Consider the following 21,959-nt stretch of genomic DNA (forward strand, 5'->3'; position numbering starts at 1 on the left):
AAAGCAACAATAGAAAGCATCTATTCATTCATTTTCTACCGCTTTTTCCTCACAAGGGTCGCAGGGGTGCTGGAGCCTATCCCAGCTGTCTTCGGGCGAGAGGCGGGGTACCGTACCAGTCCAGGGCGTACCGTACGCCCTGGACCAGTCACAGGGCGTGTCACATATAGACAAACAACCATTCACACTCACATTCATACCTATGGACAATTTGGAGTCGCGAATTAACCTAGCATGTTTTTGGAATGTGGGAGGAAACCGGAGTACCGGGAGAAAACCCACGCATGCACGGGGAGAACATGCAAACTCCACACAGAGATGGCCGAGGGTGGAATTGAACCCTGGTCTCCTAGCTGTGAGGTCTGCACGCTAACCACTCGACCGCCGTGCCACCTAAAAAGCAGCTAGTTCTAGAAAAATCTAACAATCTATATGGAGTTTTCCTTAACACGTACTATTTGAATTTTAACAACAACCTTCCTGGTCACTACCCAAAGTGAGGAAAATACAGTAAACCTCGGATATATCGGACTCGGATATATCGGAAATTCGCTCACAACGGACAGATAAAAAAGAACCAATTTTTCTGTAATGCATTTCCAATAAAAATTCATTGCATATATCGGATTTTTTGTAACGGATTTCGCCCATTTCGGACAAAATCTCCAGTCCCGTTCCAATGCATTTCCATTAAATTTCCCTCGCATATATCGGATGGCCGCATCGTGGCGCTCCGATTCGCAGAATCGTGACAGGCCGCTATACGACGTCATTTGCAGCGTTTGCAGCGTTGCCTGCGCGTCCAGGTACATTGGAAACATAGTCAAGGAAGTGCCTTTTTATAATGGATAAAATCCAATTTACGCATATACCGGATATAAATCCGATATATGCGTAAAACGGACATTTTCCAGTATACGCATATAACGGATTTCGCTTATATCGGACAAAACCAGTGGGAACAATTGAATCCGATATATCCGAGGTTTACTGTAACATAAATTGAGCAGGAAATTGAGAACCATTTGAGGCTCAACTCCCTCTTCACTACAATGCATCGATGCATAATCTAGGTATGTTAATTCAGTCTTTATAAAGTTGAACACAATCTACTAATCTCTAAACTGGTTTTAACCAATTCCTCCCACAGTCCAAAAACATGTTGGGTTAATTGGCAATGCTAAATTGCCCATAGGTCTGAATTTGAGTGTGAATGGTTCATTATTTATATTTGCCCCTTGCGACCAGGAGTGTAAAGTCTGGGATAGGTTCCAACATACCCGGCGACCCAAGTGAGGAAAAGCAGCGTTGAAGATGTATTGATCTTGATATCTTTCTGTTCAATGCCTTGTCAAAGTTGAAATATAATATTTCCATTGAACTACTGTTTTTAAATCAAGTGAGTCACATTTAATGACATTGAACTGAACAGATAACTTTGAATGTTTTGATGTCCTATCTCAAGGTCGACAGCGCAAGTTGTCATGGCAACGTGTCTCAATGAAAAATATACCTGCTTTGTGAAATCGGAGGTGTATTATTCTTAACTTTAGTTACAAATTCCTTTTTAAAAGTGTACTTTTAAATCATTATTATTTTTTATATCACTTTCTAAAACCTCTCTACAGACAATATGGACCAAAGAAATGTTTTGTGTTTTTGGTTGTCCAACTTCTTGACACAACATGATAGTTCCAGTTGAGATCAACTTCAACATTTATTTCTTTTTCCGTTTAGCACGCTTCCCAAGCAAAGGGCAACAAGGACAAAGTTAACTATTAAAAGGGTAGTCGAGGTCAATAGTTTGCTTTAATATTCCGCAAACATATGCAGTTGAATAACTGGAATTACGCTCTTTAATATGTTGGCCTATGACCTTTCCCAAAACATAACCCTCAATATAAGTTCTCTAATGCTGCAAAAATAGCCGGTAGAGCAGGGGTCTCAAACATGCGGCCCGCGGGCCAAATGTGGCCCGCAGGACACTAGTTTGAGGCCCCCAGCCTTGATATGAAAGTTTAATGTTAGTGCGGCCCGCGCAAGTTTGATATGGATGGTGTATGGTATCATGTACCCAGAAAAAATTATTACGTTTGATTAATGTTCATATTAAAGGTTAAATAACTGTTAATAGTTATCCTCCCTATCCGTGTGGAAGTGGTAAGTTTTTGGCTATTTAAGTTTAAAGGAAAATAACTTGAAGGCTACCGTTGAGGTCGCTAGCTCTCTAGTTTGCGAGTTAGCATGTGTCTCAAGACCCTGCAGTTGCGCAATATGTTGTAAATAAAAAGAGTATAAATGTGACTATAGTCGTGTTTTGTCATGTCTACAGGGCTCTAATAATGCTTTGTTCATTTTCATCTGAAAAAAATAATTTGTCTACCCACCAACTATATGTGGTTTCTTAGGTTTTTATTATTTGCCGCTTTATTATTATTATATTTATTTATTACTGATTGATTTTCTTTATTCTTGATTTGTTTATTTATTTTTCATCTTATTTTGTGCACAAAAATAAAAATTATGATATTTGAGAACAGTGGAATGTTTTATCAGAGCTTTTCTTGTAGAAAATCGAAACCAAAGCAAAGTTTATTAATTTTTCTGTTTTTAATAAATGCGTTTTTTTTTTTTTTGAAAACCTGATGCGGCCCAGTCTCGCCCAGACCCAGACCCTAGCTCCAGTGGTAAATTGAGTTTGAGACCCCTGCAGTAGAGCATACATTCAACATTAGATGTTTGGAATCGAAGTGGAAACTTGACAAGGTCAACCTGCTGAAGTTCTACTCGTCCATATTATGAAGTCCCAAGTGATAGATTGACAGTCATATTAAACTTAGTTGCTAATTCACATGTAACAAAGGAGGCTTTAAATGTCTGCTAGGTCACATGGAAGATGGATTGGACACGAAGCAGAAAATCGAGCATTCGACAATCAACAAAATTCCTTATATGAAATGTTCCTTTCAAAACACCTCAGTTTACTTGACTGAAGTGCAGCTAAACACAATTTCAAAACACATGGCGAGTGGTTTTGATTTGTTTGTAACAAAACGGCCAAAACGGCATAACCAGCGGTACACTACTATTATCCACCATAGAATATACACTTTAAGTCATATATATATCTTATACAACGGCAAGCAAACCTTGACTTTAGCCTCACATTGCGTAACTAGGTCTACACTTTTAGCCATTTTAGCCTCAAGTAAAACAAACATCCTGTATGTTTTAGGGTTTAAATGGCCGTGGGTTACCAAAGTCTACTTCCAATCAACTGCCATTCAGTCAAGATAAAGAGAATTGAATTAATCTGAGAGAAATGTCATGCTTACCTTTTCGCCGATCAAATTCACGTTCACAGTGCACTCAATGCGGAAGGAAACTTTACGCCATGTAGGATCATACCATCTCAGTGCTGGACGCGGGGGTGCTCGCTTTGGGTATTTAACGTAAACTATACAAAGCGGTATTTTTCCTCGACTTTTCAAGCAATTATAATGTACTTTGATATTAAATTTTGATGAATGCGACAGTGCAAATCTATTTTTTATATATGTAAAAGCCGAAAAGAATTTCGAAGTAAGCCTCCCAAGAAAAACATTACCCAATATCTTTACACTATTGTAACCCTCCATGATAGATTACTGCTGAGGCACTGTAGAGCAAGAGTCACTGTTATGTAATCTAGTCAGCAGAACACATTGTGTATCAATGACGAAATGACACATAGGCTCATTAAAGTTGTCCTCCTTAAATATTACATCTTAATACTGTATTCCAAACGCAGCTCAGAAACAGAATCAGTCCTTTAAAATTAAAAAAACATTTTTAAAGCTCTTAAAAAAATGTATTGTATATATACTGTACATCAGGGGTCTCAAATTCAATTTACCTCGGGGCCACTGGAGCATTTATTAAAAACAAAAAAATATACAAATTTTTCAGTGCTTTGGTTCCGATTTTCTACAATAAAAGCTTTGATAAAACATTCCACTGTTCTCAAATATTTAAATTTTTATTTTTCTGAACAAAATAAGATGAAAAAAAAATAAACAAATAAAGAATAAAGAAAATCAATCAGTAATAAATAAATAAATATAAAAAAAATAATAAAACGGCAAATGATAAAAACTTAAGAAACCACATATAGTTGGTGGGTAGACAAATTATTTTTTTCAGATTAAAATTAACAAAGCATTATTAGAGAGATGACAAAACACGACTATAGTCACATTTAGATTTTTTTTATTTACAACATATTGCGCAACTGCAGGGTCTTGTCACACATGCTAACTCGCAAACTAGAGAGCTAGCGACCTAAACGATAGCCTTCAAGTTATTTCCTTTCAACTAATATAGCCAAAAACTTACCACTTCCACACGGATAGGGAGGATAACTATTAACAGTTATTTAACCTTTAACATGAACATTAATCAAACGTAATAATTTTTTCTGGGTACATGATACCATACGGCATCCATATCAAACTTGCGCGGGCCGCACTAACATTAAACTTTCATATCAAGGCGGGGGCCTCAAACTGGTGTCCTGCGGGCCACATTTGGCCCGCTGGCCGCGTGTTTGAGACCCCTGCTGTACATTATCTCTCGAGGTGAAAGAGTACAAAAAGGAACTTTTTACTAGAAAAATAATGACTCCACTATCATTCAATTTTATTTTATTTTATTCCTTGGAATTTTAAAATTAAAATCATTGCATTGCAGCTCAGTTAAACATTTTAAAAATGACATGTACTTTTGTTTAAAACAGCAAATAGTCTTAAAACACTAGAGCGAAAATGAGACAAACGAGTCTAAACATATAGCAATTTATGTACATTTTTCAGTTATACGCATCCTCGGCACACACACATGACCGTTACAGCATGATGCATTCATGGCCGAGGGCATCGGTTCAATTCCAGGCCAGAAGGAGATACGGTGTAAAACTAAGTCAAAGACTCTTTGGTTTTTGATTCTTTTTCTTGAGCTTCTGATGGACCACGGCAAGTGTTGTGAAGAAGTTACCCATGAATAGAACGCAGAAGCAGAAGCTGCACATCAACACCTGGTAAAAAAAAAACAAAAAAGTGGGCACTGCTATGAAAACAGAAGATTTTTTTTATCCTGAAAAATAAACACATAATAATCCAATGGTTATCTAATTAAACCATGAATATATGAGAGCTAAATCGTTCCCGTTGAATGAAAGCACAGCGACGGGGTGAAAAGTGGACTTTGTGAGCGCTGGCTGACCTGCCATTCTTTGCAGTCTGGGAGTTGAGCCATTCTGAAGAGAGACAGGCTATTGAAGAGCTGCCAGAACTACAAGACAAAACACAAGCTCTTGAGGTTCTGTTTTGTTTTTAGAAGCGAAGGCAGAGCCAACGAAGAGAAACATCTTATCTGATCACATGGTATGGTAAATATGCAGAACGCTGACTGACGTGACTCATATGTGGGTAATCGTCTGCGTCACTGTAGTCTAAACCATGACAAAGCATAATATGTCATGCAGTCTCATTAGGACGCGTGTCAACAGTTTACTCACGTGACCGAAAAACAGGAACGGCAAGAGAAATGTCAGCCCTTTCCACATCCATGACTGAAATCCCTCTAAGAATAGAAATCAAATTATTAGTGGTGTACTACTGTAGTACACACTACACCAGTGGTTCTCAAATTGGAGGTACTGGTAGCACTAGTACGATTGAACGGTGGTGAGGTGTCCCACATTCCAAAAACATGCATGTTATGCTAATTAGCGACTCCAAATTGTATGTAAATGTACCCCACCTCTTGCCTGAAGTCAGCTGGGATAGGCTCCAGCATACAGCCGTGACCCTAATGAGATTAAGCAGTATAAAAAAATGGATGGAAGGAATTCATTTGTATTTCAATTTAAGACCACAACATTATCAATCCCAAAAGAGGGCAACTATTTCTTTTTTTTATTATTATTATTTATTATTTTTATTTCCAAATGTTTTGAAATAAGATCACTGGTTAGGGGGCTAATCACTTGGCTGAAAAAAAGTTGGAGAACCACTGCACTACATTCTAAACATACTGTACTATACATTCAGGGTGGAATTGAACTCGGGTCAACCATTCATTCATTTGTTTTCTACCGCTTATCCTCACAATGGACGCGGGGGTGCTGGAGCCTATCCCAGCTGTCTTCGGGCGAGAGGTACACCCTAGACTGGTCGCCAGCCAATCACAGGGCACATATAGACAAACAACCATTCACACTCACATTCATACCTATGGACAATTTGGAGTCGCTAATTAACCTAGCATGTTTTTGGAATGTGGGAGGAAACCGGAGTACCCGGAGAAAACCTGGGAGAACATGCAAACTCCACACAGAGATAGCCGAGGGTGGAATTGAACCCTGGTCTCATAGCTGTGAGGTCTGCGTGCTAACCGCTCGACCGCCCCGTACTATACACAAGTACACAAATATATTACATTAATTGTATAAAAAAAACAAAAAAAACGCTCATGCTGTGTTTGTAAACCTTACCCACAGTCAGATCCATGTTGTGTCTTTCTCCGAGTGCTCGGAGTCTGTATAGACATCCACTCTGATAATAACACTGCAGACACTGAACAAAACCTACACATTCACAAAGATGCACTTAGGTGACGGCACAACCTGATATGACAAACTTTTATCAAGACTTGAGCTTACTTTGATAAAGGGAGTAAGCCAAGAACTGGTTCCTGAATACCTTGTACAGGTTGCCATCTGGCCTTGAGAGCAGAAGGAAAACATTTGAACTTGGAAAAATATAAACGAAAATCGGTTATAGCACCACAGGTGTGCTTTCGACTGGCCACAATAAAAGGCCACTCCACATGTTCAGTTTTCATGTGAGGTGAGGGGTGGGGGAGGCTGTGGGCGGTGGAATTTGGTTCGCTCCTCTGCAATGGCTGTGAAAGTTTGCTGGATATCTCGACTGGCCACAATAAAAGGCCACTCCAAATGTTCAGTTTTCATGTGAGGTGAGGGGTGGGGGAGGCTGTGGCCTGTGGAATTTGGTTCGCTCCTCTGCAATGGCTGTGAAAGTTTGCTGGATATCTTGACTGGACACAATAAAAGGCCACTCCACATGTTCCATTTTCATGTGAGGTGAGGGGAGGGGGAGGCTGTGGCCTGTGGAATTTGGTTCGCTCCTCTGCAATGGCTCTGAACGTTTGCTGGATATCTCGACTGGCCACAATAAAAGGCCACTCCAAATGTTCAGTTTTCATGTGAGGTGAGGGGTGGGGGAGGCTGTGGCCTGTGGAATTTGGTTTGCCCCTCTGCAATGGCTGGGAAAGTTTGCTGAATATCTCGACTGGCCACAATATAAGGCCACTCCATATGTTCATTTTTCATGTGAGGTGAGGGAGGCTGTGGCCTGTGGAATTTGGTTCGCTCCTCTGCAATGGCTGTGAAAGATTGCTGAATATCTCGACTGGCCACAATAAAAGGCCACTCCAAATGTTCAGTTTTCATGTGAGGTGGGGGGTGGGGGACGCTGTGGCCTGTGGCTTGTGTGATAAAACTGTATAGTTATAGTAGAATTTGGCCTTTTATTGTGGCCACATCTGTGCGATAACCATGCTGTGTTTCAAGGTTAATCTATCAATATTTACCCACCATGTCAGCATTACACCAGACAAAAAAGCTGAGATGTAGTGATGGAAAACCCACCAGCCTTTAATTCTGTAACGTAAATAAAACATAAATTAGCTGCCAATCACATTTCAAACATACAATGTGTATGTGTACAATAACTTTGGGCTGACCTGGAGCCATTGGAGATGAGGATGCTTTCCCTGATTGTCAATGTACAGTAATACCACACCAGCAGGAAATTAAGGATCGCATCAAGAAATCTGAATCATGGACAAAACCCTCCATGTTATACGACACATATCCACCTCTTTATTCAACCCCATTTTTTCTGTAAAGCGTCTTTGAGTATTTTGAAAAGTGCTATAGAAATAAAATGTATTATTATTATTATTTATTACTTACTGTACATGTGTGTGTGTGCACTACATGAATTGGGAAAGGAAGGCACAGCTGCTGGATGCTTACCTGTAGCTCACAAAGAAATAGCATACAAAAGAGAATAGCAGCAGGACAACAGTGAGGTACAGCTTGAACTTCTCATATTCATCTTTGTAAGCAAATCTGGCAAAAAAAAAGGATTAAGATTAAGATATGCCTTTATTCGTCCCTCAGTGGGGAAATTTGCATTGCACAACAGCAAGAGTACACAATCAGTTAAGCAGTACAAAATACACAATATAGAAAAATAAACAATATAAACAACCCAAGTATTAACAAAATCAACAGTTTTACTCAGAGTTATACACAAAGACAATCATTCAAAATCTTCCATTGTGACTACATTTTTGGGAGCTTTATGAATACATCACATGACTTAAACCAGGGGTCTCAAACTCAATTTACTTGGGGGCAACTGGAGCTAGGATCTGGGCGAGACTGGGCCGCATCAGGTTTTCAAAAAAACAACGCATTTATTAAAAACAGACAAATTAATAAACTTTGCTTTGGTTTCGATTTTTTACAAGAAAAGCTCTGATAAAACATTCCACTGTTCTCAAATATCTTAATTTTTATATTTTTATTATATAATTTTATATATAGTTGGTGGGTAGACAAATTATTTTTTTTCAGATTAAAATGAACAAAGCATTATTAGAGCCCTGTAGACATGACAAAACACGACTATACTCGCATTTATACTCTTTTTATTTACAACATATTGCGCAACTTCAGCGTCTTGAGACACATGCTAACTCGCAAACTAGAGCGCTAGCGACCTAAACGGTAGCCTTCGAGTTATTTCCTTTAAACTTAAATAGCCAAAAACTTACCACTTCCACACGGATAGGGAGGATAACTATTAACAGTTATTTAACCTTTAATATGAACATTAATCAAACGTAATAATTTTTTCTGGGTACATGATACCATACAGCATCCATATCAAACTTGCGCGGGCCGCACTAACATTAAACTTTCATATCAAGGCGGGGGGCCTCAAACTAGTGTCCTGCGGGCCACATTTGGCCCGTGGGCCGCATGTTTGAGACCCCTGACTTAAACTAACCTATAGAAGGTAAACAAAGGAAACCTGCACTTACCGTATTTTCCGCACTATACGGCGCACCGTGTTATAAGGCGCACCTTCAATGAATGATATATTTTAAAACTTTTTCCATACATAAGGCGCACCGCATTATAAGGCGCTACAGTAGAGGCTGTAGTTACCTTATGCAACCATTAGATGGTGTCGCGCTAAAGGGAATGTCAACAAAACAGTCAGATAGGTCAGTCAAAATTTATTAATAGATAACAAACAAGCTTTCCACGACTCCAATCACTCCCAAAATGAATAAACAGCTGTTTTATTATTTTCTCTGAGGTAAAGCATTTTCGTGACACATCTTTAACATCTTTGAACAACAGCAAGGCATAACATTTTACTTTTCCTCCATTTAGTCAACACGCAAAAAAAACGTCTGATACTGTTATGGTAAATTAAACGTTAGCGCAATCGCAATATAGTGACACGGAAACTTTGTTTAGTCTTCTTTACTCGACGCAGCTCATCCTCATGCTTCCTCCACTTCCGCACCATCGATTCATTCATGTTAAACTCTCTTGCTGCTGCTCTATTTCCGTGTTCTACTGCGTGACTGATCGCCTTGAGTTTAAACTCTGCGTTGTAAGCGTGTCTCTTAATAGGAGCCATTTCAGGGTCTTTATACAAACGCACAAATGAAAGTGAATCGTTATTTAATATTTATTTATTTATTAATATATTTAATATTTCCCAGTATGCACAGCGCACTTCTTCTTCTACGGGAAAAATGGAGTCGGTGGCTGCTTACCGTAAGTTGCGAGACCTGTCGCGGCTCAATATTGATCCATATATAAGGCGCACCGGATTATAAGGCGCATAGTCAGCTTTTTAAAAAAAAATTAGATTTTAGGTGCGCCTTATAGTGCGGAAAATACGGTACTTTGATTGTTTGCTGAGAAGAGTGATGTTTACATTTCCGAGAACCAAACTGAGGTACAACCTGAAACACAAAATGTCCTTATTTTTACTCACGTATGTCAATTTAACTAAGACTAAGATGTGCAGGTTATTGTCACTTCAGTTGTCACCCATTTTTCTTGGGGAGGAAGGCTTCCATTTCAGACAATGTATTGGGTCGGATTTTTATTTTCTCTTTGATTTGATCTAGGCTCTTTGCGTCTTCTTCTGACAGTCCTTTGCTGCATCTAGGTGATGACGTAAGAACACATGACCAGGATATATGAGACACACGTCTTTCTTTCAGTGTCTACGTTTGTGTTGACAATTACTTTTTCACAAGTGAGGATATCTCCTTGAGTCTTTCTCGATGATGAGAAATGGCGCGAGAGCAGCTGTTTTGCAGTTTGGAAATTTCATCCAATTTCTGTAGGTACAATCGGTGTGTCTCCTGGATGATAGCAAGGAGAATTAGGTCTTAAATACAAGAAAAATGTGCAGTCTATTCATTCATTCATTCATTTATTTTCTGCCACTTTTTCCTCACAAGGGTCACAGGGGGTGCTGGAGCCAATCCCAGCTGTCTTTGGGCGAGAGGCGGGGTACAACCTGGACTGGTGGCCAGCCAATCACAGGGCACATATAGACAAACAACCATTCACACTCATATTCATACCTATGGACAATTTGGAGTCGCTAATTAACCTAGCATGTTTTTGGAATGTGGGAGGAAACCGGAGTACCCGGAGAAAACCCACGCAAAACTCCACACAGAGATGGCTGAGGGTGGAATTGAACCCTGGTCTCATAGTTGTGAGGCTAGCTGTGCTAACCACTCATCCGCCATGCAGCTCCCAGGTCAACGATTCATTCGTTTTCTACCGCTTATCCTCACAAAGGGTCACGGGGGAGCTGGAGCCTGTCCCAGCTGTCTTCGGGCGAGAGGCGGGGTACACCCTGGACTGGTGGCCAGCCAATCACAGGGCACATATAGACAAACAACCATTCACACTCACATTCATACCTATGGACAATTTGGAGTAGCCAATTAACCTAGCATGTTTTTGGAATGTGGGAGGAAACCGGAGTACACACAAACTCCACACAGGGATGGCCGAGGGTGGAATTGAACCCTGGTCTCCTAGCTGTGAAGTCTGCGCGCTAACCACTCGACCACCGTGCCGCCCATGTGCTGTCCAACTATACTAAATTTTCTTTTGGAAATTGTCTATAAAAGCAAAACATTAAGCTTAATATATGAAGTATATAATATATGAAGTATAAGTATATGAAGTAACTTCTTCAGCAATCTTCAGTTTGCATCCACTGTACTGAGCGGTTTCTTACCTGAGCGTGCTGATTTTCTTCTTCCAGGCATCCCCACTGCTGCATAACATCTGTTAAACCTTGAGGCATTTTGCGATTCCTTTTTGTGTTTGTAAATAATCTGATTTTTTGAATGAAAGCGGTAGAAAATGAATGAATGAATGAAATGACTAGCAAATGTGAGCTGAAGTATTACTCCTTAGGGTGTGTGCGTGTGTGTATGTGTCATAATAATGGATGTTTATTGCAGAGAGCTTGAACTTTGACTTGGAGAAAAAAATTCTGACTTGGACATTGTTCGAAGTTCTCCGTTTATCACAGTGCTCTGTTATCAAATGAAAGGCTTTGAGTGGAAGGTAAGGCTGACAAAAATTGTATAAAAAATTGTGACCTAATAGTACCTTGCCAGCATATTTGGAGTATATCATTATGGGTTAAATATTTGCTTAAACACTTAGTAGTCTTACTCCACAAAGTAGCATAAAAAAACAGTGATTGTACTATTTGAGTGGAGAGCTAGTACAATTGAAATGTTGCCAGCCATGTAAATAAAACACAAATAGCTCACATTTCCTTTCTTTTGGATGCAATTGAAGAACAGTGTGTTAATTTTAATTTTCAGGGAAAACAAACTTATTCAGTTTGTTTGGGTTAAAATAAAATATGAAAGTAAATGTTACCAAAAGGAGATCCAGCGTTTTCATTCCGTACAAGTAGCTATCAGAAGAAATACGGAAATGGAAATGGTCTTGTTTCTACAATGTAACTTTCATAAAGATCTGCAGAATGCTGTGAAATGTCTTTGTTTATGAGGAAAAAACCATATTCACAAATCCAGAGTCATGTTATGCAAGCCAAATATTCACTATTCACTAAATATATGCATAAATTATATTATATATTTATTATATAAATATAAATATAAATATAAATATAAATATAAATATAAATATAAATATAAATATAAATATAAATATAAATATAAATATAAATATAAATATAAATATAAATATAAATATAAATATAAATATAAATATAAATATAAATATAAATATAAATATAAATATAAATATTCCTGTTCCTGTAATTCTACTTATACTGTTTTTTAATTGAATATTGTAATAAAATATATATTTAAAAAAAAGAAATACGGTTGCATGCCCAGTCTGATAGAGGGCAGTAGTGCGCTCTTATAGTAGATTATAAGGCACGTTCTGTGCGTATTTACTGATAAGAAGACGACGAAGAAGAAGAGTGAACCAAACAGCTGAGCGGTAGAAGGTTAGGCACACAACTGCGAGAATGAAACCGCACAAACAGTGACAACAAACGGTATAACTGCCCGGTTATACACCAACTGTAGCCGTTTGGGAGTAAAACCTCAATGTACTGCGAAAAAAAGTGGATATTCGGACACGTTCATGACCAAGGTAAGCGTCGGAATTGTCAGTGTGGACGTGAAGTAGCTTTCGTTAGTCAGCAAATGTAATGGACTCTTAATCGTTATAAACCGGAAATGTATATTTCAAACTCGTTTTTGTGTGTTTTTTTATAGGAAGATGTATGGCGCTGTGTACGTCGTGTCCACGGTGACAGGCTACCTCCTCACCTCAGCTCTGTTGCTAAAATGTCCTACTCTTCTCCATCGGAAGAAGAGAGAGATATTCCACGGAAGGCACATTTCCCATCGTGGAGGTAAGAGATCAGTTTAGTATGTCTCATTTGTACTACGGGCATGGTGTTAAGTGCACTTAACACCGTAGTATTAAGTGCACTTTGACAGTCTGGTGAGATCCAATGCAAGGTTTCAAATATTATATATATATATACTGCATTCAATACCTCTCATATTCTGTTGTCTTATCTCAAATCTATATTAATGTGATTTGATGTGCCTAATGTTGTGGAAAGTGACTTTTCATACCAACCTTACTTACGCCGCAGGAGCAGGAGAGAACCTGGAAAACACAATGGCGGCTTTTAAACAGTAAGTTGATGCACGAATCCCACTGGCAGTGAACTAAAAATTTACAGTCGAATGATATGCGTTGGTGCGTGCAGCGCGGTGAATCTCGGCACAGACATGTTGGAACTCGACTGCCACCTGACAAAGGATGGGCAGGTTGTGGTATCGCACGACGAGCATCTGCAGAGAGCAACAGGCATGGATGCGTACATCTGTGACATGCCGTATGCGGTAAGTAGTGGTAATGGTAATGTTTTTTTTTTCATTTAAACATGCATCAGATTACAATTGAATGCATCCCATAATCAGTTCACAGTTCCGCATGTCCAAAAGGAGTAGGAAGAAGCAAAGCTTATTAAATCCTACCCCTCCATCTGGTACTTTTACAATCAGTAACTGTTACATTTGTTCACTTCCTGCTTTCCTAATATAATTTAACTTAGTTTTTTTTTTATTTAAATTTTTATCCTAACATAATTTATGTTTTTTTTTATTTTAATTTTAAATCCTACCCCTCCATCTGGTACTTTTACAATCAGTAACTGTTACATTTGTTCACTTCCTGCTTTCCATAATACAGTTTACGTTTTTTTTTTTTATTTTATTTATTTTTTTTTTAAATAATGTACTGAAGTACGAGGTGATGTCTCAAGGCTTTATAAGCACTGCTCCATCAACCAGTTCCAAAGTCGCAAGGTTATGGGTTCAAATCTCGACTCAAACCCGTTTTCTCAAAAGAACTTTTCCTGACCCCATTGGTAGACTTCCTGGTATCTGGAGGCTTAAAAGTGAAAGCATGAATTATGCGGTCGCTGCAGAGAGGTCTGCCCCGCCCCACAGCAGCCACAAGTGCGTCTCGTTATAAAGGCACGACGGTTGCCGACCCCTGTGCTAGACTATATATTCAATAATAGCTAACGTTTGTAGCTAAACTTTGCCAAATTGCTATCATTAGCTGACAACAATTAAACATAACTATTGTTACATCAAGCATAGGGAGGCACGGTGTTCGAGTGGTTAGCGCGCAGACCTCACAGCTAGGAGACCAGGGTTCAATTCCACCCTCAGCTATCTCTGTGTGGAGTTTGCATGTTCTGGTGTGTGGGTTTTCTCCAGGTACTCCGGTTTCCTCCCACACTCCAAAAACATGCTAGGTTAATTAGCGACTCCAAATTGTCCATAGGTATGAATGTGAGTGTGAATGGTTGTTTGTCTATATGTGCCCTGTGATTGGCTGGCCACCAGTCCAGGGTGTACACCGCCTCTCGCCCGAAGACAGCTGGGATAGGCTCCAGCACCCCCGCGAGGAAAAGCAGTAGAAAATGAACGAATGAATGAACATCGAGCATAGTTTACGTTATGTTTAATTGTTATCAGCTAATGATAGCAATTTGGCAAAGTTTAGCTACAAACGTTAGCTATCATTAAATATATAGTCTAGCACAGTGGTCGGCAACCGTCGTGCCTTTATAACGAGACACACTTGTGATTGCTGTGAGGCGGGGCAGACCTCTCGGCAGCAACCGCATAATTCATGCTTTCACTTTTAAGTCCCCAGATACCAGGAAGTCTACCAACGGGGTCAGGAAAAGTTTTTACATACATATGTTGCCGGTCACTTTTGAGAAAACGGGTTTGAGTCGAGATTTGAACCCATAACCTTGTGGGTAACGGCGGCTATATTAAGTTACCAAATATGGTAACCAGCACCTCCATATTTGACATCATATGTCCACGTGTTATTAACTTCTGTTTACTTTGTGCAGGAGTTGCCTCCCTACCTCTGCAAACTGGGTGTAACCTTTGAAAGGGGTGAGTACCGTCAAGCCGGTGCCGTCATGCGAATATGAATGATGAAATGACTCTGACTCGATGATATAGAAAAATGATAAGCACTCCTGCAGGGTCTGTTAGATAATTACAATGCTTTTTATATCGTAAGGAACGGCCTTGGGCCGCTTACTGCGTCAACCTGACCCTCTTATCAACCCGTCCTTGTGTGTGCAGAATGTTTCTGTGAGGGGGGAGAGGATAAACGCATCCCTCTGCTGAAGGACGTTTTCGAAGCCTTTCCTGAAACGCCTGTCAACATTGACATCAAGGTCAACGATGACACACTCATCAAGAAGGTGTGTGTGAAGCAGATATTTGTCCTGAACTGGTCTGTTGTTGATAGTATTTGTGTGGCAGGTGTCCGAGATTTTAATTTTAATTTTAATTTAAGGTTATGGGTTAAATAAAAAAAAAGAATTTAAATTTTTATCCTAACATAATTTCTGTTTTTTAATTTTAATTTTTGTCACGTACCGAAGTACGAGGTGATATGACCATACAATGACATAATGGGTACCATAGTAATGGTAATGGTTGTACTTCATTTGAACATGCATCAGATTACAATTGAGTGCATCCCATAATCAGTTCACAGTTCCACATGTCCAAAAGGAGTAGGAAGAAGCAAAGCTTATTAAATCCTACCCCTCCATCTGGTACTTTTACAATCAATAACTGTTACATTTGTTCACTTCCTGCTTTCCATAATACAGTTTACATTTTTTTTGTTTTTTAAATAATGTACCGAAGTACGAGGTGATGTCTCAAGGCTTTATAAGCACTGCTCCATCAACCAGTTCCAAAGTCACAAGGTTATGGGTTCAAATCTCGACTCAAACCCGTTTTCTCAAAAGTGACCGGCAACATATGTAAGAACTTTTCCTGACCCCATTGGTAGACTTCCTGGTATCTGGGGGCTTAAAAGTGAAAGCATGAATTATGCGGTTGCTGCCGAGAGGTCTGCCCCGCCCCACAGCAGCCACAAGTGCATCTCGTTATAAAGGCACGACGGTTGCCGACCCCTGTGCTAGACTATATATTCAATAATAGCTAACGTTTGTAGCTAAACTTTGCCAAATTGCTATCATTAGCTGACAACAATTAAACATAACTATTGTTACATCAAGCATAGGGCGGCACAGCGGTCGAGTGGTTAGCGTGCAGACCTCACAGCTGGGAGACCAGGGTTCAATTCCACCCTCGGCTATCTCTGTGTGGAGTTTTCACCGGGTACTCCGGTTCCAAAAACATGTCCAAACATTCCAAAAAATTGTCCATAGGTCTGTTGTTGATAGTATTTGTGTGGCAGGTGTCCGAGATGGTCATCAAATACGACAGGGAGCATCTTACAGTCTGGGGCAACGCTAGCAACCAGATCGTCAGGAAGTGTTACCAAGAGGTATCGGTATTATACGTACATCCCATTCAGTCCAATAAGGAACTGTAAGACCATCTCGTGTGCATGTTTTGCAGAACCCTCGCATTCCGGTGTTGTTCAGCTTTCCCAGAGTGTTGCAGTTGTTGGGCCTCTTCTACACCGGACTTCTCCCCTTTGTTCCATTAAAGGAGCAGTTCCTGGAGATCCCGATGCCCAGTATTATTACCAAGTAAGTGTTTTGAGTGGAGCGTGGTGTTGCGTAACACACACACACACGGTCTGGTTGGACATTGGTCATAACCGCCAGAAACATGCATCAGAAGCAGATAGCAATAGTCAACAAATACTTGTTGGATTGTAATCGGGTCAAAGGGGAAGCTATTCTACACGGTGTGGATATCAAATCAAATCAACTTTATTTGTAGAGCACTTTTCCCGCAAAGACATGCAATACAAAGTGCTTTACAGAATTAAAAACAATTACCACAATTAAAAGGAAAAACAATTACTAAGAAAGCCCCTCCCTCCCACCCTCCATACTAGACACACACACACACAATCACACACAATGGCCGTGCCATCGGGGGACCTGCACCCGGGCCCCCCGACTCTGACAGACGGGCGGACCCCCACATCAAAGGGAGGAAACCCCAGCCGGCCAGGTCGAAGGGACCCAACGATGGCACCCCCTCACCACACCCGACACAGCCCCCAGTGTGCAGGACCCCCCCCGAGGAAATACTGAAGTTAAAAGCTAAAAAGACTAAGAGCATAAAATAGGACTAAAAAGATAAAAATGTCAGAAAAGTTTAAAAATATTAGTTAAAAGCCGAATCTTTTTTTAAAAATATCAACAGTCTCCACAGTCCTGAGGGTCTCCGCCAGGCTGTTCCACAGGTGGGGGCCATAGTGGCTAAATGCTGCCTCACCGTGGGTTTTTGTTCTGTGTTTTGGTATTGTTAAAAGGCCAGTGCCGGAGGGCCGCAGGGTCCGCGGGGGGTTGATATGGTAAAAGCAGATCAGATAGATAACAAAGTGCAAGGCCGTTAAGACATTTAAAAACCAGTAAGAGAATCTTAAAATATAAAGTAATATAAAATATAAAGTATACTGACATGTCCATGAAGTTATAAGTCGTGTATTTTCTCGTATCTGTTTGGGTTAGCCCAAACTTCCCATACCGCTGTTATTCAACAACACAATCGTAGTCCGTCAAGCAAGTTACCAGTAAGCGAGTTCACCGAGCTCACGATCTCATTCCACATCGCTGAATCCTTTATCTCTAAGCGCCCCCTCACGGTGTCACGGGACCAGCCAAACTATGAAAAGACTGGACTCTACTCCCTTGTCTCACTAGTCAAACATTACGTAACAGAATATAATATAATTCTTTAAGTCGCATGCATATTTTGTCCTCTATAAATCGATACCAAAAAAAACCAAAAAAATATATTAGGAAAGCAGGAAGTGAACAAATGTAACAGTTACTGATTGTAAAAGTACATTGTAAATAAATGTGCTATATATATATCACTATATTGACACTTACTATGGTACCCATTATGTCATTGGATGCTCATATCACCTCATACTTCGGTACAAGGTACATTATTTAAAAAAAACAAAAAAAACTTAAACTGTATTATAGAAAGCAGGAAGTGAACAAATGTAACAGTTACTGATTGTAAAAGTACCAGATGGAGGGGTAGGATTTAATAATCTTTGCTTCTTCCTACTCCTTTTGGACATGTGGAACTGTGAACTGATTATGGGATGCACTCAATTGTAATCTGATGCATGTTTAAAATGAAATAAAACTATTACAATACATATCATAAAAACAAAATTCCACACCTTGTGACCCCGGTGTATGTGCATCGTCATGCCACATATTTATGAATGGTCACATCATAGCATAACTGAGAGTATAAATGTTCCATTCAATAATCCCATAATGCCGTTTAGCCTCAAGGTTATTTGACTTACAGTGTAAATTGTATAATAAATTAAATAAATGTATTTATGTATCATCTTTTCTCTTGTTCCAGGCTATATGATCCAAACAGAATAACTAAAAGCCAGCGTTTCATTACCTGGCTCGCAGACAGGTGACTTGCTCATCACTTTTCGTAGCCTTTGCGGCTTATAGTGGATTTTTTAAGTGCTATATTTGCTATTCCCGCAAATGTTTTTTTTTGTTTCCTCCAAACAGCTTATTGATGAGGAGAGCTCTCTTTCAGCATCTCACTGCCAGAGGAATACAGGTAAGATATTATTGCTCCATTTTTCCTTTTGCGTACTGTCGTGTGTGTTTGTCATTGCACATGTAACACCTTAGTGTATACCATAGCGCAGGGGTCTCAAACACGCGGGCCAAAAGTTTAATGTTAGTGCGGCCCGCGCAAGTTTGATATGGATGCAGTATGGTATCATGTACCCAGAAAAAATTATTACGTTTGATTAATGTTCATGTTAAAGGTTAAATAACTGTTAATAGTTATCCTCCCTATCCGTGTGGAAGTGGTAAGATTTTGGCTTTTTAAGTTTAAAGGAAATAACTTCATGTTAAAAGTTAAATAACTGTTAATACTGTTAATTTTAATCTGAAAAAATTATTTGTCTACCCACAAACTATATGTTGTTAAGTTTTTATTATTTGCCGTTTTATTATTATTATTATTATATTTATTTATTACTGATTGATTTTCTTTATTCTTGATTTGTTTATTTATTTTTCATCTTATTTTGTGTAGAAAAATAAAAAGTAAGATATTTGAGAACAGTGGAATGTTTTATTAGAGCCTTTCTTGTAGAAAATTGGAACCAAAGCAAAGTTTTTTCCATTTTTCTGTTTTTAATAAAAGCGTTTTTTTTGTTTTTTTGTTTTTTTTTTGAAAACCTGATGCGGCCCAGTCTCACCCAGACCCTAGCTCCAGTGTCCCCCAAGTAAATTGAGTTTGAGACCCCTGCCATAGCGTGTAGTTATACCTCTTATGTCGGGTTCCAGGTGTACATTTGGGTGCTGAACGATGAAGAAGATTTCCAGAGGGCATTTGCTTTGGGAGCCACAGGAGTTATGACAGACTTTCCAACCAGGCTAAAAGACTTCTTGGATCAGACTGACGTTGCCAAGCCTCGATAACACGCCTACTACATACACCTCAAGCCCTTTAGAGCACACATTATCGCCATCGTGCTTCAGCATTATAAAATGTATACACTGCTATTAAGTATTTCATTCATTCATCCATTTTGATCACTATTATTCATTCATTTATTTTCTATGCCGCTTAATCCTCACGAGTGTCGCACTGGTATGCTGGAGCCTATCCCAACTGACTTTGAGCGAGAGGCGAGGTACACCCTGGACTGGTCACCAGCCAATCACAGGGCACATATAGACAAACAACCATTCACACTCACATTCATACCTATGGACAATTTACAGTTACCAAATAACCTTTAAAAAAGTTGAATTATTTTACTTGAAAGTAACTTGAATTTGTTAGCATCATTTTTTTTACTCAAAATGTCTCCAAGAAGTATGCACTGATACAATAGCGGTCTTAAAAAAAACGTCTGCCATGACAAAAAATAGTCAAGGTGGGCAGCTTTTTGATTTTAATTGACATGGCCGGTGTGGGCATTAGCCAATATGTGAGTAAACACACTGGGAAGTTGCGTTGCATTTCTACAAAGACGGTGTTGTAATGCCATCTTTTTCACTTTGCACAAAAAAGGGTGTCTATAATCTGTTGATTGCAATGAGTGTTGTTATCTGTGGTAGTTTTTTTTTTAATAACACAAGAATGTGTCATAATGATTGACATTCTTTATGTGGGGGAAAAAAATAATTTGAGGACTATCAAACATTCTGTAAACAAGAATGTCAGATTAGTGCCAGCACTTTTTTTTTCTCCATGCGCTCTTTGGTTTAGCCAGTGAGTTTAACTTTTATATTGATTAATATTTAATATAGAGTGAGTACCTCCCCCCCAAAACATTGTGTTTTGCAAGAATGTCATAGGATCTACCAGTATTACACGTCTCACAGTCACTGATTGATTGTGTTTTTTTTTTGTATTTCATGTCTTTCTTGCATGCTTGTGTGTAATATTTACTGGTGTCTTTATTTTAAGTCCTCAGGGTCTTCACACTTTCACTTTCTTTTCCACGTTATACAAATGGATATGGGGTTTATTGTAACTGATTTGTGGAAATATTGTGTAAGCGCATCATGCAATAAATGTGATACAATCTATTATATTTATTTGAGTTATTCTTTATTAGTTTTTTTGCATAATTCATATATATGATATTATTAATTTAATATGTAGTGTATGAAACTGTGGTAAATTAACTTAAAACTTCACTTGTAATACTACATTTGATGGGAGATTCCAGATATTATAGTGACTCGCCACCAGGTGGCGATAACGAGTTAATATAGAAGTACAGTACAGTAGCTTTGTAATGAAAACAATTGCTCGTAATAGAAGAAAAAATGCTTGTCCTTGCGATGAATTCGACCGTGTATGGTTTTCACCAAAGCCCGATTTATTTGTTTAGATTCACTTCCACGATACCTTTTTATAGGATTTATAAATATAGTATTTATAATGGGCTGTTGCTCTAGTCTGAGCCAATCGGCTCAGTGTTGCTATGTTGTATCACTTCAATGACTGGCCAATACACATGTCATTTATTTGTCAAGCCACACCCCCTTTGCCAAAGAACAAACAGTCAAGCTGGAAAATGTTTCTCGTCAAAATATACTTGCTGTTGCACCGACGAAGCTTTGACATTGAGACTGAAGTAAGAACAGGAAGTTAACATTAAATATAATGCCTTTGTATGGGTTGTGAAGTCGTACAATCTCGGTAAATATGCACATATCATAGCCACAACATAATGCTAACCACTATCTCGACACCGTATCAACTTTGATGCATCGTAATACTGTGCGCATGCGCCAAGTTTGTTTTTAACGTACTAATGTATTTATATACACAGCAAACCACACTACAAAAGTCGTCTAGTAACCAAACCCAGTACATTATAATAATCAACACCGATGTATAACAAACACTATAAGAGGTACAAAAGGAGTAAATACAGTCCAAGAAACACAACCATGCTAAAAACCAAGCAATAACGGAAGTACAAGGAAGAGAACCATCTCGCTCCGGCTGACCGTGTCTCTACACTCTTTACCCTCCTCCTCCGTAAACTGTGCTGGGCATCGTTGCGCGTCAAAACATTGCGTCTGTGCACGACTTACCAGGGCCCAAAAGAACAGGAGGCAAGAGACAAGAAGACGAGAGGACGTTTGCAGTATACGGAGCACCAAGGAACATTTAGGATTGGCATTGCTACTAGGAAA

The 21,959-nt window shown here is 39.2% G+C and overlaps 2 protein-coding genes across 5 annotated transcripts in view; one reads left to right on the forward strand and one right to left on the reverse strand.

Annotated features, from left to right (window-relative positions):
• Nucleotides 1–4,545: 4,545 nt before the first annotated feature.
• LOC131134459 (ion channel TACAN-like) overlaps nt 4,546–21,959 on the reverse strand; it is a 36,744-nt gene continuing 19,330 nt past the window's right edge. The window contains exons 1-12 of one of the 4 annotated variants that reach the window (XM_058079775.1): nt 11,421–12,214; nt 10,406–10,524; nt 10,205–10,321; nt 10,057–10,116; nt 8,099–8,194; nt 7,804–7,893; nt 7,655–7,720; nt 6,701–6,762; nt 6,533–6,625; nt 5,555–5,619; nt 5,260–5,328; nt 4,548–5,071 (exon numbers count right to left, since the gene is read on the reverse strand). In XM_058079775.1, coding sequence (XP_057935758.1) covers nt 4,958–5,071; nt 5,260–5,328; nt 5,555–5,619; nt 6,533–6,625; nt 6,701–6,762; nt 7,655–7,720; nt 7,804–7,893; nt 8,099–8,194; nt 10,057–10,116; nt 10,205–10,321; nt 10,406–10,524; nt 11,421–11,489 — 1,020 coding nt within the window. In that variant the 5' untranslated portion in view covers nt 11,490–12,214 and the 3' untranslated portion in view covers nt 4,548–4,957. Of the gene's footprint in view, nt 5,072–5,259; nt 5,329–5,554; nt 5,620–6,532; nt 6,626–6,700; nt 6,763–7,654; nt 7,721–7,803; nt 7,894–8,098; nt 8,195–10,056; nt 10,117–10,204; nt 10,322–10,405; nt 10,525–11,420; nt 12,215–21,959 lie in introns of those variants that run through there. The other 3 variants (XM_058079774.1, XM_058079777.1, XM_058079778.1) reach the window with 3 other exon arrangements.
• gdpd1 (glycerophosphodiester phosphodiesterase domain containing 1) lies at nt 12,640–20,373 on the forward strand. Its single transcript, XM_058079779.1, has 11 exons — nt 12,640–12,829; nt 12,955–13,094; nt 13,344–13,386; nt 13,461–13,596; nt 15,132–15,177; nt 15,373–15,494; nt 16,508–16,597; nt 16,672–16,805; nt 18,625–18,684; nt 18,789–18,840; nt 19,584–20,373. Exons 2-11 carry the CDS (start codon nt 12,959–12,961, stop codon nt 19,716–19,718), a joined length of 954 nt encoding a protein of 317 aa, XP_057935762.1. The 5' UTR covers nt 12,640–12,829; nt 12,955–12,958; the 3' UTR covers nt 19,719–20,373.

This window comes from Doryrhamphus excisus, chromosome 8, assembly GCF_030265055.1.
Source record: "Doryrhamphus excisus isolate RoL2022-K1 chromosome 8, RoL_Dexc_1.0, whole genome shotgun sequence".
Classification (NCBI taxonomy): domain Eukaryota; kingdom Metazoa; phylum Chordata; class Actinopteri; order Syngnathiformes; family Syngnathidae; genus Doryrhamphus; species Doryrhamphus excisus.

What these genes read in the sequence shown, in the direction of transcription:
- gdpd1 (XM_058079779.1), top strand. Translation starts at nt 12,959, where the DNA reads ATGTATGGCGCTGTGTACGTCGTGTCCACGGTGACAGGCTACCTCCTC. An exon ending in TCTGTGACATGCCGTATGCG is followed by an intron (nt 13,597 to 15,131) that starts GTAAGTAGTGGT and finishes TACTTTGTGCAG; the next exon opens with GAGTTGCCTCCCTACCTCTG. An exon ending in ATGACACACTCATCAAGAAG is followed by an intron (nt 15,495 to 16,507) that starts GTGTGTGTGAAG and finishes TTTGTGTGGCAG; the next exon opens with GTGTCCGAGATGGTCATCAA.